This window comes from Pseudopipra pipra, chromosome 15 (assembly GCF_036250125.1).
Source record: "Pseudopipra pipra isolate bDixPip1 chromosome 15, bDixPip1.hap1, whole genome shotgun sequence".
Classification (NCBI taxonomy): domain Eukaryota; kingdom Metazoa; phylum Chordata; class Aves; order Passeriformes; family Pipridae; genus Pseudopipra; species Pseudopipra pipra.
Window position 1 is genome coordinate 17,779,368 of NC_087563.1, and position 17,225 is coordinate 17,796,592.

Sequence of the window (17,225 nt, forward strand, 5' to 3'; positions counted from 1 at the left end):
CATCCTTCCCTCCTACTGCTTTGAACAAAAGATTTTCTTCTATTATATTTTCTGTTCTATTTCTATTTTCTTCTATTATTCCCAAGTTACTAATTTAACATCCCCACCTGTGACACAAGAAACAGCCAAAACACTGCACAGTAAAGCCCATATTCCCAGCCTGCAAGAACTGGAGGATCTGCATGTATGAACACTCACAGATTTACCACCACGCACACATCTGCATAACCCTGGAAGACAAATGCAGGTATTAAAATATTCAATGAGTGTATGAAATCCTACAGTTTAAATATAGGTATGACTTTTTTTAAAGTGATTAAGTATCCAATTACTGCCAAGATTTCCTCTCTCTGACAAGACAGAAAGGATGATTTGTTAGGATAATCTGTTATCCAAACTAACATCTGAGAGAAGCCTCACAAATTCTGCACTTTCAGGCTGTACCTGAAAGACAGATTTATATCCAGAGTCAGCCCAGGGTCACAGTCCATCATGGAACCAACAAGTCAGACGTTTGACTAAGTCACTCAAATCCTACAGCAGCATCTGCCACATACATGGACATCAGTCCCCCAGGAAACATTCTGGAAGCCTTTCCAATAGAAAAGTCACTTGCACCACATATTTACAATATGCCCCCTACAATGATGCACTAGAGGAGAGGAAAGGCAGAGGAAAGGCATCAAAACCTCGGGTAGTTCTAAAGAAAGTTTCTAAACAGAGTAACACAACAATTACATAAAAATGTACACATCATTAAAGGTTTGCTACAATCTCTACAAGTTCATCAAAATAACCCCCCCAATATATTAAAGATTATAACACAACACGTATCTGAGCAACAACAAAAAAAAAAAAAAAATCAAGTGTGTACATGCCTAATATGCATAACTTATACACTTTAACAATTAGCAAACATTGGAATGTTACCACAACACTGAAAACTTGCCCTAACAGAGATTTTTTCCAAACAAAAATATTCGTGGCATCAACAGAAAAAACCTTTACTTGAGCAAGCCATTGAGGTAATTTTCAAAATAAGTAAATTACAAAAATATTTGAGTGCTTCCCTGCTTAGTTTCGTAGTTCTTAGAAATTAAAACATTTTGCCAAGAAAGAGACTTAAATCAAAATCATATGGATAATTCTACTACTTGTAAGCAAATTTTGGCATGTGGAGTGTTTATCTGTATTTTTCCAGACTCTGTACAGATGACAGGAATGAAGCACCAGACCATGCTACTAATCAGCACAGCCCCAACCCTGTAATTTGTGATAAATACCCAGGTAAACTGCTCGTATAAACTACAGGATCAGAAGCAGAGACGGGGGCAGAAGGGGGCTGAAAGTGATTGAAAGTCATGTGGACAAGCAGCTTTGGCTTATCACAAAACGCCGCTCACGGCTTGGGGAATTTGGGGGTTCCTGCACAAAAACGCAGCCAAAGGGCACGAGCAGCTGATTCCATGTGGGAGGAGCTGATGATACCTTCCCCCGAGAGTAGGAGGGGAGAAATGAAGCCACACTTTGTGTCTGTGTACAAGTGGATAGTTCAGGACAGGAGTCACCAGATTGTACATCCTGTGCAGGGACGCCCGAAATTTGGGTCTGACCCGATGGCTGCGCTAAGGTTTCAACTCCCCTGCCCCGAGTCCTGCAGCCTACACAGGAGAGAGAGGACAAGTCAGGATGCTGAGCATGATTTTAAATAAATAAATGAATGAATAACACTGCAGATGTTTGAGGAACGTGCCAGTGTGACTGCGACAGGGGGTTCGATGTTGTGCTTTGTACCTGAGCAGGTAGCACAGACCCAGGCCGGGGACCCCCAGGGACACCCTGCTATCGGAACAGGGAAGAGCTTCTCCTTCTAAATATATACAAACAAAAGTACCCCGAGAAAACAAAAGTGATTTGACTGTAATTATCCACTCAGCAACAGGCAGCAAGAACAGAGGACCCAATCCTGCCAAGTTTTAAGTACATGTTTAACTTTAATCACGAGTAGTCTCGCTGTGCGGTGTCTCTAAAAGCCTGCCAAAAAAGGGCCAGATTAACAAGGGAATTAAGATTTTTTTTTTTAATCATTTTGGAAGCGCTATTAGTTAGACAAGCAAAGATTAGATTTTTTTTTTTCTACAATTAAGATACCTTGGCAAATTCAAACCTGCACACAACCCTGATGTCAGTCTCAATGGGAACCTACACGGATCCACACGAAACCCCAAGCAGCTGGACATGGTGATACCTGTCAGTTTAACATTACAAGGTTAAGCAAAATAATTATTTTAAAGCAGTTTTAGCCATTTCTCACCAAAATAAGTGGACAACCCTAAAGAATTCCATGACAGCTGCTGGGTGGAAAATTGGGGATGCCTAAAAATAAAGAACAAACAAGCCCTACACAGCAACAGATGTTGGTACAGTGAGTGGGGAGAGGTTTTGGGCCAGGCCAGATTACCTGTTCCCCAAAGTCCAAGCCATGACGAGCCAGCAGGGAATGCCAGCTCATGAATGACACTTCTGTGATGAACCCAGTTGCCCAACACTGCAAACCACACTGGCAAAGGAATTTTGCTAACTGAAGACTTCAGCTGAAGAGAGAGAAAGAAAGGTCTGAAGCAAGAGGGGAGTTCTAAAAATAAGGGGGAACGAACGAACAGAGAGTCTGCCTCATCATTAATTCAGAGACACAGGGAGGAATGTGTGGGATATCCCAAGGCGAGTAAACATTGGGACTGAACATCTGTATTTCACTCACGAGGCTGACTTGAGAGGGAATGGGGGACTCTGTCCTGTAGGACGTACTCCAGAGCAGCTCTCCCTGAGTCGCCCTTTCATATTTAACTTATAAGGAAGGCCAGGCAGGACATTCTGCTCTCCATGAAATATCAAGGGAGAACAGATGTTTCCCAGTCTCCAAGGGACAAACTCAAGAGTGTATCACTTCATACCACTAATTCTTGAGCACTTAAAAAAAAAAATCACAGCAAGGGAAACAACTAAAGGAAGGCAAAGGGTAAGTAAGCAAACAAACTCCAATCAGCCCTTCAGTAAATGCAAATGCTATCAAATGTATTTCATTATTAAGTTAATGCTCCACGGCATTGCCATTCCCAAAAATACATGGCTGATTACAGACTAGCTTGTGGGGAAGGGACAGGGAAGGCAGTTAATTGGAAAGTGCATTTTATTGTAGCTTACCAGCCTCGCACATTTCTACACTCCCACTCACTGCAGAAACATCTTTATGAAGTCTGCGCAGCATAATTACTTTGGTTTTGTTTAAATCTGCATCACCGTGCAGGTAAGCAAAGCCTTTCAGCTCCCTAAACTTTTTCCCAGAAGTTTTGCATCACTGAAATATGCATCATTTCACTTTCCGGCGATCTGCTCCTCGTTCTTCCTCTTCTCCCCGCAGCTGGCCTGGCACAGCCCAGAGAGCGCCCCGCGCCCGTTCCCGGGGCGTTCCGAACCGCGCCGGTCCCCGGAGCTCGGGCTCGGCAGAGCGATGAACAAACACCGCGCTCCGGTGCCAGCCCGGGGTGAGCGTGCGAACACACCGGGCACCGCGGACCCCGCGCCGGCGGAGAGCGGCTGCGACACGGGGAAAGTGACAAAATAAACAGAGAGCTGCGCTCCGGGAGGGAGCGGGGCCGCCTCACCTCGGGAGTGCGCTCCGCGGGCTTCTTCCTTAGCGCCTGTTTGATCCTGGGCTCCACCGGGGCGCTCATCCTCCCGCGCCGCGGGGCTCCCGCCGGGGCGCTCCGGCCGCGACACTCGCCCCGCGCGGGGAGCGGAGCGGGCGGCTCGGCGAGGCCGGGCAGGGCCGGGCGCAGTGCCCGCCGCCGGGCTGGCGCTCGGGGCTCGGCCGGGGCTCAGCGGCGCTGGCGGCGCTCGGGGCGGGCGGCGGCGGCTCCCGGCGCGGTCCCGGGGCCGGCGCCGCTCCCCATCGCGCCCTGCGCCAACTTACCGGCCCGAGCGGGACTCCCCGCGCGCGGCCCCCGCGGCTCCGCCCTCCCCCGCCCGCACAAAGCCGCGCGGGCGGGCGGGGAGCTCCGCGGCGCGGGGCGGCGGAGGGTCCCGCGGAGAGGAGCCCCCGTGGGCGGGGGGCGAGCGCGCGCCTCCGTTCGAGCCGCCGGGGAGCCGCCGGTGCCGCCCGGACCCCCCGCCCCGCTCAGCCGGCGCGCATCCCCCAGACCCGGAAAAGCGCGAGCGCGGGCGCTTTAACCCGAGAATCAGCGAGAGGGGCGAGGGGCGGGGCTGATGGGCGGGCGGGGCCGGCGCGAGCTCCGCCCCCCCGGGCGGGCGGGGGCGGGGCCGGCGGGCGGCGCGGAGCGAAGGCTCGCGAGGCTCGGGAGGGGCCCGGCGCGTGCGCGCTGAGGCGGCCCCGCCCCGCGCTGTGTGAGGGTTGGCGGGGCCTGGAGTTTCTGCTGAAAACTGCTTTTGTGCCGCCTCTGCGCCCCAAATAAAGCATTTTCTGCATTCACCTACACTCGCAATAAAGCATTTTCTGCATTAATTGCGTGTAGTGCACGTCAGTTGGGATGCGCTGCCCCAGTCAGTGTCCATGGGCAGGGCTCGCTTGGCTGTCATGGCACCACTGCCCCTGTGCTTTGCCTGCCTTCCCACCTTTTCCTCGCACTGCTGTTCGCAGGACATTGGCCTCCGTGATTCCTGAGCTGCTCCAAGCCTTTGGCTTGGGGAGTGACCCCATCCCCGCGCTGCCCACCGAGGCCTCGGGCATGAGAGTGGAAGGACCAGCCTGCGAATTGGGAGCTTTTTATATTAAATATAAAAAAGCTGCTGGCACAGCTCGGGAGCCCTGTGGGGATTTACAGAGTTCTCCCAAGCCCCGCGTTCCCAGGACCGACGGCCCCTCAGGGACACCAGGAAGCCGCCGTGTGTCAAACACACCTCGGAAGATTTCCTTCCTACCCCAAGTCCAATTCTGTAAATTTAGGAGATCAAAGCTATGCAGGCACACAACTTGTGTTTGTCCTTTTTTTTTTTTCCTCTTTCCTTCCTAACAAACAAGGGTGTTTTTGTTTCTCCCCTTTCTCCAGCCACCCCTTCCCATTCTCTTTACCACTTGCCCTTTATGGCACAATCGTCTTTGTTGTGCTCAAGGACTTTATTGTCCATTCCAAGTTGTTTTATAATATTTCTAGTGTTTTCTTCAAAGAAAAAGCTGAGGAAATATGACATTTCCTCTGCTGTAGACTGTGCTGGGGCTGTGCCTGGTACCATTGCAGATACAACAGTGGGATGGACAGCCTGGATCTTAAAAGCAACTACCCTTAACATCACACTGTCATTACCCTGCAACCACGACAGAGAGAACATAAGATGCTCTCAAAAATGAGTTGGTTTCAGTCCCATAAAGTCTAGCAAAGCTCATTTTCTTTTTTTTTTTTCCTTCATTTTGAACTTCCGTAGTAAAAGTAGCATTTCCAAATACCATGTCTATTATCGTTCCAAAGGTCAGAAGTTTGTACTAGTTATTTGGCAGAACACGTTATCCTTTTTCAACTTTAGTACATAAAATATTATTTCCACTAGTGTGGGAATCTTCAGAGATTCCCTGCCAGGAAACCAAATGGAAAAGATGGAGATAAAAAGTTCTCCTGGATAACTGAGGAAAAGCAAGAATAAAAGAACTGAAGCATGAATCCTTCTTTATTACGATCCTTTTTTTTTCTTTTTTTTTCCTTCTTTTTTTATTTTTAACCAGAGATGTAACAGCAAATCAAGTAATTTTACTTTATCAGCTCAGTTTATATTTAAAGATAATATAAAAGACTAGTCAATACTCCCCAGGTGGAGGTGGCTGGAAAAAAAAAAAATATTAAAGCCTAGGAAAACACCCCAGATTTTGTTGAACTCTGTGCTGTCACAGTTCTCATGGATCTGTAAAAATTTAAGCCCTATTCTTGGTTTTCAGAAGGGAACTCATTCTACCACCTATTCCAGCTGCTTAGCATTCCTGCAATGAACATAATACTGAGGTGGACACACAATATGGGAATAAAGTTGGTAGCCTAAAAAGTCCCTTTACTTTTGCACACAAATTCTCCTATTTATTGTACACCAGCCCACAGGCAAGGAGCAGTAGGGGAGCCAGAGCTATTCCATAGGAACCAAAGCTGCTGGTCCAATTTAATTGCTTGGCAAAACTGACCCGTGAAACAAGACTTTCCTCTCTCCAAAAATACCCGAATTTGGGTGGGTAATGGCTCTAATAGCTGCAATTATTCCAGGGGTTATTTTAGCTGTCGGGTTTATTTTCCCAAATATCTGGAGAACAATGGAAACGAGTGTCATGATCCCAAGTGCTGACTGGTGTTACAGCCAAGGTCTCCCGGTGGTAAAGCCGACGTAGTTAAACACAATTAAGAGGCTTTCACAAGTGAGTAATTTTGGGGCTGGGATTGAAGGATGTGGCCAGGCAGGATGGTGATTGTCCATGCAGAGGGGAAAATTTGCTTCCCTTTAGCCTGGATTGTATCACTGTGCCCGAATAAAGCACCGTTACTTATCACAGAGGTTTTTTATTGAAAACCAGCAGTGTCTGTAGGCTTACATATAAGAATCAAAGGTGCTTTGCTATTAATACAGATGAGTTTCAGTCTCAGGAGATTGTTTCTGCTTCAAACATCCGTGAATTTGGGAAGAGCAGCTGAGTTATGGAGTACTTCTCCCCCTCCCAGCATGTTCCCTCAACTGTTCTGGTTCACTGACACTCCCGAAGATGCCTTTTCATCTCACGCCTTGTACCACCGTGTGCCCATCCCAGATTCCTCAGGGTAAAACTCAACTTCCTCACCTCTCCCACCGGGAAAGATTCATAATCAACATGCACTGAAATATTTTTAACTTGTATTTTTATGTTTCTGTGTGTTTCTTGTCCTGTGAGTTTTTATTACAGCCTGGCAATTTCCTTCCTCTTGTTCTCCAATCTGGCTGTTAGGCTATTGGTCTCTTAGCTTTGGAAAAAAAAATTCCCTTTGGAGATTCATGCATTTCATTGGCAACAACTACCAGCTAAGTATGTGGTTAACACACCGCAAGGAAGATACACAAATTAATTCTCTGCCTGACTAGAGGAAAACAAAATATTCTGGGATTCCCAAGGGGAAGAACCTCTTCAGACAGTTTTACCATATATGCTTATTCTGATGATGAACTTCCTGAATAGAACATATTTATGATGGTTCAGTAAAAGTCTGTGAAATGGGGGAGGCAAAGGCATCACTGGGAATTTTGTGGAAGTTCACCTTTTGCAGGAAAGTTACGTTTTTACAAAAGGCACAACACTGCTCAGGCAGCCATATAAGAACATTGATCTCCTGGCTAAAACAGCATTTTGCAGCTTAAAATTTCCATTTCTGAAATTAAATGTGAAATACCAAATTATTTTTGCAAAATCAAAACCAAAAATGGTCATTTTGTATTGTACTGCTAATTCTGCCCCTTCTGAGGCGAAATTCCCCACTATGCATATTCCCAGAGCTTCAGTGCAAAGGATAAAGGTAAAAGGTGGAAAAGAAGCATCAGAACTGTGAGATTTCTATCTCTCTGCTGTATCATAATAACATTTTTAAAAACTAAACCCACATTTTTGTTCTCTCCAACTAAAGACTAGCTCAGCTTTCCTTCCACGTACAGGTTTTTCCTGAAAGGTAAAAGCCATGTGCACATAAGCTCCTTGTGACAGTCAAACAGTTGCTTTCCAGCCTTTATCCACAAGACTGAAACAAACGGGGAGCCTGACACCTTTTAAATTGGGGATGCAGCACTTTGTTACATAAGTAGAGATACTTAGGTTTCACCTCCAAGGGAGACTTTCCCTGCTTTTCCTGTTCCCTGTCACACAGCTGATGGTCTCTAGTGTGCTGAGTGCTGGTGTGAATGGACTAGGAAAACAGTCAGCCTTAAGATTGAAAGGTTTTAAGATTATATTAACATGCAAAGAGAGGGAATGACAAGCCCCAGCTGCTCCCTGGAGCAGCCTGAGCCATAGCTCAGCTGGAAAGAGCAACCCTTTCCTACATCTTAGCTCCCACCTGAAGGGCACATCTCTCAACTGAGGGCAGTTTATGGGATGTCCACGGGAAAGGCTTCATGGAGGGCAGGTGCAAATTGTGCAGTAATGAATACTTTGTGCTTGAGGATGCACAGTGTGTTGGGAACATCCCACCCTGCCCGTCGTGTCGGGTAACCCTCGGCCAGTCACACACCGGGTCGCTCCTGGAATCCCAGTTCCCAAGTGAGGAGCAATCTGCAGAAGGAAGCAGTGAATTGGGTTATTTGCTGTTCATTTACTAAGGTTTCTATGGACACAAAGACTGGCATTGATCCGGACCCTCCGAGAGCTGCCAGTGAGGACAGTGAAAGCTGCTTGTGTTGGAAGAGCACTGCCTGTCCCGTGACACTGACGTGTGTTCCCATCTTCCTCATTTCTCTTCCTTGTTCCGATGGGAGAAGACAGGTATGAAGACATTCCTATCCCTTGCCACTGCTGAGTGACTTGAAAGGGTCTGTCCAGGGCCTGCCACCACCCTGCTGCAGTCACCAAACCCTGACGGATGTGAGTGGGATGAGGAGAGAAAGCACTGCTGCCAAGCCACTGGAGCATCCAACCTGCCCCAGGCAGGGTGTACTGTACAACAGTATCAACAGTGCCTGGTGAAACACAATAAGAACTGACAAAAACATTCAAAATTGTTATAAAATAACATCTAAAAAACAGCTGGTTTGCTCCAAGCCATGAGTTCTTGCCCCAAACAGGTACACACTCTTCAAAGGAGCAGCTCTGCCTGAAACAGGCTCTTTTATCAATTTTTTTGTCTGTCTGATGCTGTTTTATTTTTGCTACACACAACCTACAGATATTTGATTCCAGCCCCAGCACTTTGTTGGCAAAACAAAAGAGCATATGGACCTGTCTAGATATTGGAGTCATCCAGCAACAGTATACAGATGTCCACGCTCGAGACTGAAAAAAATTAAAGATGGGGGTGGCGGGGGAAAACCTGCCCTGACAGGAGGCAATCTGGAGTCTGGTGACTGCCTCATTTGTGTGTTCTTTTTTCCTATAATCAGGTTACAGCTTCAGCTGAAAGATTTTCTTCATTTGCCCTGGAAAGCTCATGCCAAAAACCATTAGAAAGGGGAGGGTGGGGAAATGAATGGGCTGGGCACAGATAAAGATGAAGACTTAAAGAAATAACAAAAAGAAAGAACACTCTTGCCATGGAAAACTCCCCACCAGTAATCTGGCATCACTTGCCAATTTAACATATCTAATTCCAAACATTTAATGTCTCTCTCATTAATTTTTTGGGGTCATTAAATGTTGTACAACTATAAGCCACAAGAAGATTTCACAAACAGCGGGGATTTTGTGTCTGTGACCTGTTATAACCCAGAGAGAACATGCAATGGGATTTGTATTTTTCTACTGAGCAGCTATTTTCAGAGGCAAAAAGCCAAACACTTGCATAACTCAATGTGACCATTCTGTGCATCTGTGGCATTTGTCAGGGGACAACACTTTGGCCAACAACATTGAGCTAGTAAAAGAAGGGGACATGCCTACAGAGAACAGCCAGTTTAAATATGATAAAGATTAGAGTAAATAGGATTTTAGTCCTTCCCCTTTTTAAGTAAATGGAGTAATTCTCCGAGCATGTGGAAAAATAATAAACAACTTCTCCTCTGCCAAAGAACAGGCCAACGGTCTAGACTTTTTCTTAACTGGCAATCATCTAAGATTAAGAAATTGGGACTAAAAGCCTGACACACGATTTCGCTGCTTTATGCAATCAAATACATGCTACTTATTTGTGAAACCCTACGAGAACTATTACAGCATCTGAATGGAGACCAAGGCTGGGGAACACTCACAGTTCTTGCCGTTCTCTTGCTGCTGGTGTCAGGGTTCTTTGCAACCACGAGCTTTGCTATCGTAGCTGAGGCCAGAGCGACAATTCAGCAGCATCACAGCAGCTTTCCACTGTCTGCAGACATTTTGTTCATTTGTAGGAAGGTACAGGTCTGTGTGTTTGTGTTTTGTGTGCGTGTGTATAAACTATAATTTGATTACAGGGAAATGTTGCACAGTTTAGTAGCCTCAGTCCAGGCCTGGGAGCCAGGAATGCTCGGTGAACTCATTGCAAAGTTATGTAGGCCAGAATTCCCTGTATCATCCTCTGGTTTTAGTCACATTTCAATGCTGTCGGTCTGATTTTCCTGATGAAGAGAGGATAAAGAGCTCCTGCTGACATGAGTTCGTGAGCACTCAGCTCCTCCACGCTGCTGAACTGGGTCCCCTCTCCTTGAAGCGCTCGGTGGCAGAGGTGGCTGCTTTTATCAGCTGTCTTCGCAGGATGTCATACATCCTTATTATTCCTTATGATCCCTCCTCTGGCTTTTAATGACCCTACAGAGCTAATGAGATGTTTAGTTCCCCCACCCAAGCACAACCATACGGAGGAGATGATATCAGGCAACTCGCTGAAACCATTAAATCTCAGGCATGTGGAATATCCAGAAAGTTCCTGTTTTCAGCATGTCAGTTTGAGCCTTCAAATGCAGAAGCGCACGGCCTGCTCACATGATGCCAGCAGCACAGCAGAACAAACTGTCTTCTGCAGACAAAATCCTGACTATTTTTAACTTTAAAAAGATCTGCAGATGACTCTTCTTCCACTCAATGTGGTTTTCCTCCCTTCCTTCGAGAGACCCTGCCCTTGGTAACGTCACACGGTAATTCTGTGTCAGGGGATGTTGATTCCCAGCGGCATTCCAAAGCCTGTGCTGGCCTCTTCCCACCACCCAAAGCTCTCCTGCAGTGGACAGCTGAGAGATCACCAGACTCCCTTTTACCGTCATGTGTCAGAAAGCTGAGACATGATGGAGATGGCTGTCCCTCCTCAGCTGCAGGGGAGGCACACGAGGGTGGGTCCAGAGGAACAGCCTCACTGGGCAGAGCAGGAGCTGAAGGTACAGCCCCAGCCAGAGCCAGCAGAGTTAGACTCCCCCTGGAAGACCTGCTTACTTTTCCACACACAAAACAGGGAGAGACCCTCCCTGCAAGCCCTGACATCCCACCCCGAGGGGCTGGGGTTTCACCCAGGAGGGGAGGCTGTGTCCAGCCAACAGCAACCCCTGGAGTGCCTGTGGTCTGTGGGGGGAGAGGGAAGAGATGCTCCATCCTGTGCTTTTCCAGTAGATGCTTCTGCTGGTTGTTTTTTTAAATGCTAAAAGCGCAACCATTCCCTGCATGAAAGGAAGCATTGTGTATGGAGCACAGGAAGAATTTCCTTTACTGTAACTTGTAGGGAGCAAAGGAAATAAAAGCAGAGCAGCAGTTAGATGAAGGTCAGATGATTGTATGAATCAGAGGGTGATGCAAGTTATCGAGTGTGTGGCTCAGTGCTCCGCCCAATAAACCAGATGCCACCTAAGTACACAAATACCACTTACCTATGATTGCTTACCCACATGGATGTAATTCTCTTGCTCAGAGAGAAGGGGCTGGTGTTTTTTTTGGTTTCTTACTGTGATACTGTGAATTTAACAATCAGGAAAATATTTATTAAGTAGGACAGCAGTGATGACATGGAGGCAGACACAGTTTCTTTAGATTTTTAGGCATTTCATTCCACCTAGGTGAAAGCTGAGACACAAGCATTCCCCAGTCCAAAACACTGAAGAGGTGACAGAGGCTGCTGTAGGGGTATTGGCAGAGTTGTGTCTGGAAACATATTTGCAATTTCCATTAAAAAGGGGGAACACCATGAAATTTCTGCAGCAACCTGCCTGGCCTGTAGGAAGCACAGTGACTCCCACAAACACCCTGTCTCTAGGAGGTGTTACAGAAGTGATGCACTTTTAAAGAAGGTACCAAGAGAAATGGAAACAGGTTGTGGGTTTGCAGTTAAGGAGACCTTGAGGTAGCAGGAACCACCCGGGTTTTTTCAGCTGTGTCTAAAGAAGGATGTGCACACACATGGTAAAGAATCTGCAATCAGAAACGGCAAGCAGAGTATTGCCATGAGAAACTAAGAGAGCAGAGCTCAGCAGAAGCCTGGATGGAATTCTCCAGTAAAGGATGGGAATCACCAATAAAGGCATCTCCTGGGGTCTGGTGAGACTGTGAGAGGAGACAGGTGTCAGGGACACCCCAAACCTGAAGGTGCAGTGTCTGCTGCACAGCCCACCAGCAACAGTGGTCCAGCAGATGAAGCTGTAATAGAATCACAGGATGGGTTGGGTTGGAAGGGATCTTAAAGATCACCCAGCCCCAGCCCTGCAGGGACACCTTCCACCAGCCCAGGTTGCTCCAAGCCCCATCCAACCTGGCCTTGGACACTTCCAGGGCTGGGCAGCCACAGCTCCTCTGGGCAACCTGTGCCAGGGCCTCCCCACCCTCATTGTAGGAAACTTCTTCCTTATATCTCACCTGAACTGACCCTCTTTTAGTTAAAACCATTTAGTTTAAACACTGTGGGCAAGGAGGGCGTGAGGGTTCTGCTGGGGAAAGTGTTTCCTTTGCTGGGATACTGAGACCACCACGTGCTCCAGCAGTGCTGCTCAGCTGCCTCCTGGGCTGACAGCCTGAGCAGGAAATAGCCACATCCCAAATTAATTAGAAACGCCTAATGAGCTCTCACGCTTTGCCTGGAAGTGACGAGGGCAGAGGACAGACACGGCTGACGAAGACATTTCCTCCAAACCCACCTCTGCTGTAACCATCTCGAAAAAGCAGGAATTCACCCCGTATTTCTGAGGCTGGTGACGTGCACTGGACAAACCCCGCGTGGGCTCCAGCCGAGCCAGGGATTCCTTCACTGGAAGGATGAGCCTGAGATCCAGCAGGGTCAGCAGCTTCCCAGCCAGCCAGCCTGGGAAAAAGCAGACGAGGACGCGACAGTCAACTACAACATCTCTGGAAAGCTGTATTTAGGTTAAGGATTATTTTCCCCCTAAAAATGGGTGTCTGAATTCACAGCTGTGAAGAGCTGTGGTTGCCAGGAGCCACAGAGAGTCTCACCAGCCCAGGACAGAGCCCTTGATTTTAATTCTAAATCAGTTCAAGCCTTACAGTTCTTAAAAAACTGTATCTGTTTCCATGGGAAGAGCCTGCTTTTCACTAACCTATAATTTAAGAAGTAGTTTGGAGATTTTAAGCTGTATTTTGAAAACTAAATTCTCCTCCAGGCTGATGGCTTTTACAGCCTGACCAGCCTCAGAACAATGCCGTGTGAAATGACAGAGATCAAGACCTTTAGTTAAACTGTACAAGAAAAACAGCTTTGGAGAATAAAGTGCATGATCATTAATTATTGCAGCACAAGCAACACAGCTGTAATTTTCTTGTTCGCCCAGAACATCTCCCTCAAATTTTATCAGTCATATTGTTAATACATGCAAACAGGAGCCTTTGTTTTTTCATCTCTTCTGGTAGTGATCAAAATTAGGCAAGATTTTTAGTTACAGCTGCTATTAATAAATTTACTCCTTGAAAATGTGGTAGTTAATTTCTTAGGATTCAGTGCACTCACGAAGCTATTGAAAACTATAATTGCTTATGGCTGTAATTTTGAAGCAATTAGAGAAGAATTGCTGAATGTAGTTTTGCAAGCACATCGAAGTCCTCCGAAGTGAAAAGCATCCCTGGCAGGAAAATCAAACACACAAACCCTTTGTACCCTCTGCCCTAAAGTCACTGTTTATTGACACCTTTGTAGCATAGGGACCTTTTGCAATCTCCACCCCAGAGCCCCCAGATGAGGGTGTTTGCTCAGGAGAGGTCCCACCCCCGGCCCGGTGTCAGCACCAGGAGTCAACCAAGGCACTTGCTGGGATCCCCCTGCCCAGACTTGGGCTGTGCCTCCAGGTTCTCTCCCCACTGTGCTCTGTGCTGGCTCTGGGCTGTTCATAAACCACTTTTCTTCTGGTGACTTTAGTGGAAACGTTCTAGAAATTTTTTCAGTTAGCTGAGGAAACTAAAATAATGAGCCCTTGGGAAGTAAGGAGCTCGTTTCTCAAGGAAATGCTCTCACCCATCTTTCCTCAGCCCGGCTACAAGCACTTCCATAAGAAACACCACCTTCATTTTCAATGCCACTCGAGGAAAATGTTTGTTTTCTGTTAACAGGCCTGGACAAACTGCACCTTCAGCTCTCCCAGCCAGCCCCAGCCATGTGACACATTCGTGTGTCCCAGAGCTGCTCGTGGAGGAAACGATGATGAGAGCAGGGCTGGTCACAATTGCTCCAGCACAGCAGAGCTGCACGTGACCTGCACAGCTCCCTGTTCCTCCTTAGTGCTCTTCCTGAAGAAAAAAGCTGTGTCTGTGCCACCAATGCCACCAGAACTCATGCTGAGGAGTTAACGAGGAAGGCAAAGCAAGTTCCAGATTAAACAGACACTCCGGTTACAGGGGGAGAAACTCAACAACAGGGGCAGCCAAAGGCATGGTGGCCACAGAGAGTTCCTCTCTCTCAGTGGTTTAGAAAGCATGGGATAGATGAAATCTTCAAACCAAAAAATAGCAGCATTAAACAGTGTCTTTATGGGCTCAAACCCAGTGGCCCAGGGATGGCCCTGAGCGCTGGCACTGCAGCCCCACGGGGCTCCCCAGTGACCTACGTCGGAGGAAGTGGCTTCCTCTCATTCACACAAGGTTGGGATTTTGTAATGGGAAGAGGATGAGCCAGAGCAGGACGTTTCCCTCCTGCCACCTCCCCTCCCAGATAATAAAGGTCAAAGATTTTTCTTGGTCTATAACTTCATCTCTGGGACACTCTGTCTACAGAAAAACTGTTACCAAAGGAACCGGGTTGCAGGTTTTTAAGGAAGAGAACAGCAAACAGGAAGCACAAAGGTGTTCATGCAGTGAGAGGGGGATTGTCCCAGGACCCACCAGCAGCACTCGCACTGGGGACTCCTCTCCCCACCTGGGGCCTGGCCAGGGCTGGGGCACAGGCAGGGCAGCTGTGTCACAAGAAAAAGGCATCTGCTTATCTCCTGTGCTGCTTTGGAAATCCAGGACCAGCCTACAGCCCAAATACTTCCTCTGGGGTGTTGCAATAAGGAGCTGCTGGCTGGGCCGGAGCCCGGTCGGTGCCGCCCGGCAGCGCAGCCCTGCCCGCGGTCACAGCCCTCGCCCTCAGTGCTGGCTGGGCACCACGGCTGCTGGGCTGGCCTGCAAGGTCCAGGAGCTGTGGGGAAACCTGGCCTTGAGACAACAGCAGCTGTTTGCAGCAGGACAGGAGCACCCGACCCCGGTGGGAAGCAGCCCTGTGGCCCTGCTCGCCCCACAAACCACCGGGCTGGTTATTCAGCCCCAGCCCGGCCTGTGGTGATCCCGTGTGCCGATGGGCCGGATCTGGGTCCTGCCCACAGAGCCACCCAGGGCATTGCTCAACCCATAGAGCTTTGAGCAACAGGTACCAGCCAGGGGAAGTGCCAGCGCTGGCATTCAGCCAACGGGCACCGACAGGCACCAACGTCACAGCCGGGAAGGGGCCGTGTCACCCTCCTGTCCTCCGAGCTCACGGCAGGAGGTGCTGCCAGGGGCCTCAACAAAACCACTCCTCATGTGCTCCAGGTAGCCTTTCCTCAGCAGTGACATCCCAAACCACAGGACCAGCTCCTTGCTGTCACCTGTCTGCCTTCTGCATCTTTCTCTTCTGTGCCACAAGCACCACGACTGGCACTGGGAGCCCTCCATGCCCGGGTGCAGCTGGTTCTCGGGAGCACAGCTGGGGGCAGGAGCTCAGGCACTGATCCCCATCCTGGGAGCAGATGTCTTCAGCTCCAGCTGGGAACAAACAGCTGGAACACACAGAGGTTTAGAAATCAAATTCTGCCGCTGTACAAATATTTTTGGTAATGAAAATAAACAGAGACATGGGAGTAACATGCTGCCTCCTGCTACTATGCTTCCAGGAGGAGACGAGCTGCCAGAGAGCAGAGGGCCTGAGCAAGAGCAAGCGGGTGACAGGGGGGTGATGGCTCACAGGAGGCCGTTCATTTCCAGAGGCCACACAACAGGTCCAGCCCTGCAGGATGGCCAGCAGGCATTGCTGAGGCAGGGAACTGCCCAGCAGTGGTCCCTTGGGGGAAGGAGAGCCCCAGCACCCCTCCAACATACAACCCCTCATGCCAGCTCCTCAGCCAGGTTCTCAGGGGGATCCACAGCTCCACGGGATGCTCCATGTTGGCACTTTCTGTGCCGGCTGGGGAAGGATCTCTCACCTCTGTACCTCAGTGAGGAGCTGTCCTGCAGTGTCTGTTCCTTCCCACTGACCCCCAGCCAGGGGAGAATGAACACCCCCTGAGGGAGCCACCGGGCATGCTGGGCACACTGATTTACCTCCAGCTCCTCTGCCAGCAGGCTCCCAAAGCAAAGCCTCCACTGCTGGGGAATCAGATCCTGCTCCAAAAGCCTGGACAGATCCCTCAGGATTTGAACTTGTGGTTCTTCGACTGTCAGAGCGGAAAAGCTCTGATTCCAGTAAAGCAGCATCCCCAGCCAACACGGCAACACTTTCCAAAACCCCAAGCACTGGTGTATTTAGATTTGCCTGTAGCAACAGCAAGGATGATGTTTTTGTGCAGAGGGAAGGCAGGAAGGCTGCAGGGGCGGTGTGAGGAGCCTGTAACTGCTCCTGTACCATGAAATAAATGAGGGCATGGCTGGAACAGAATGTGAACGCTGCAGCACATAAACAGAGACGTTCCTTGCAGCACAGACACTCAGAAAACACGTGTATCTCCAGGCCCTCTGCTCATTTTTACCTCCCGCTACAAGGCCAATATTTTTTTAACGAGAGATGTTTAAGAGAGAAGAAAGCAACAGCAGCTCAGCAGAGAGCTGTTAGGAGCTCTTTGCTTTTGTGCAGCCAACACAGCAAGCTGCTTCCCACCCCTGGATCCAGAAATCATCCTCTGGTTACTCTGCACTGAGCCACACAGAAAAGAATCATCCTCTTTCCTGCAGACCCCTGGGAATCACGCAAGGGATGAGGGACACAGTGGTACTCAGGTGCCTGTGGCTTCCCTCCTGCCTTTGCCTCAACAAAGTAAATTAGCTTTCCCCTTTGTTTCAGGAAAATTAAGGGAATTACAGAAAAGAAGTAACAATACATTAAAAATACTGGCTAGCAAGTGCCATGTCCCAGTCTAGCTGGAGAGTTAAAAAGGAAATC

At 48.5% G+C, this 17,225-nt stretch overlaps 1 protein-coding gene and 1 long non-coding RNA gene across 8 annotated transcripts in view; both read right to left on the reverse strand.

Annotated features, from left to right (window-relative positions):
- Positions 1–4,233, reverse strand: part of RAPGEF6 (Rap guanine nucleotide exchange factor 6) — a 114,452-nt gene extending 110,219 nt beyond the window's left edge. For 4 of the 7 annotated variants that reach the window (XM_064672250.1, XM_064672245.1, XM_064672248.1 and 1 more), the window contains exon 1: positions 3,666–4,233. In XM_064672250.1, coding sequence (XP_064528320.1) covers positions 3,666–3,734 — 69 coding nt within the window. In that variant the 5' untranslated portion in view covers positions 3,735–4,233. The remainder of the gene's footprint in view (positions 1–3,665) is intronic. The other 3 variants (XM_064672247.1, XM_064672246.1, XM_064672249.1) reach the window with 2 other exon arrangements.
- Positions 4,234–7,934: 3,701 nt separating this feature from the next.
- On the reverse strand, positions 7,935–16,639 carry LOC135422768 (uncharacterized). Its single transcript, XR_010434581.1, has 3 exons — positions 14,936–16,639; positions 12,748–12,911; positions 7,935–11,572 (listed from the first exon to the last, which is right to left on the reverse strand). It is a non-coding gene; the product is annotated as an uncharacterized LOC135422768 (long non-coding RNA).
- Positions 16,640–17,225: the final 586 nt, after the last annotated feature.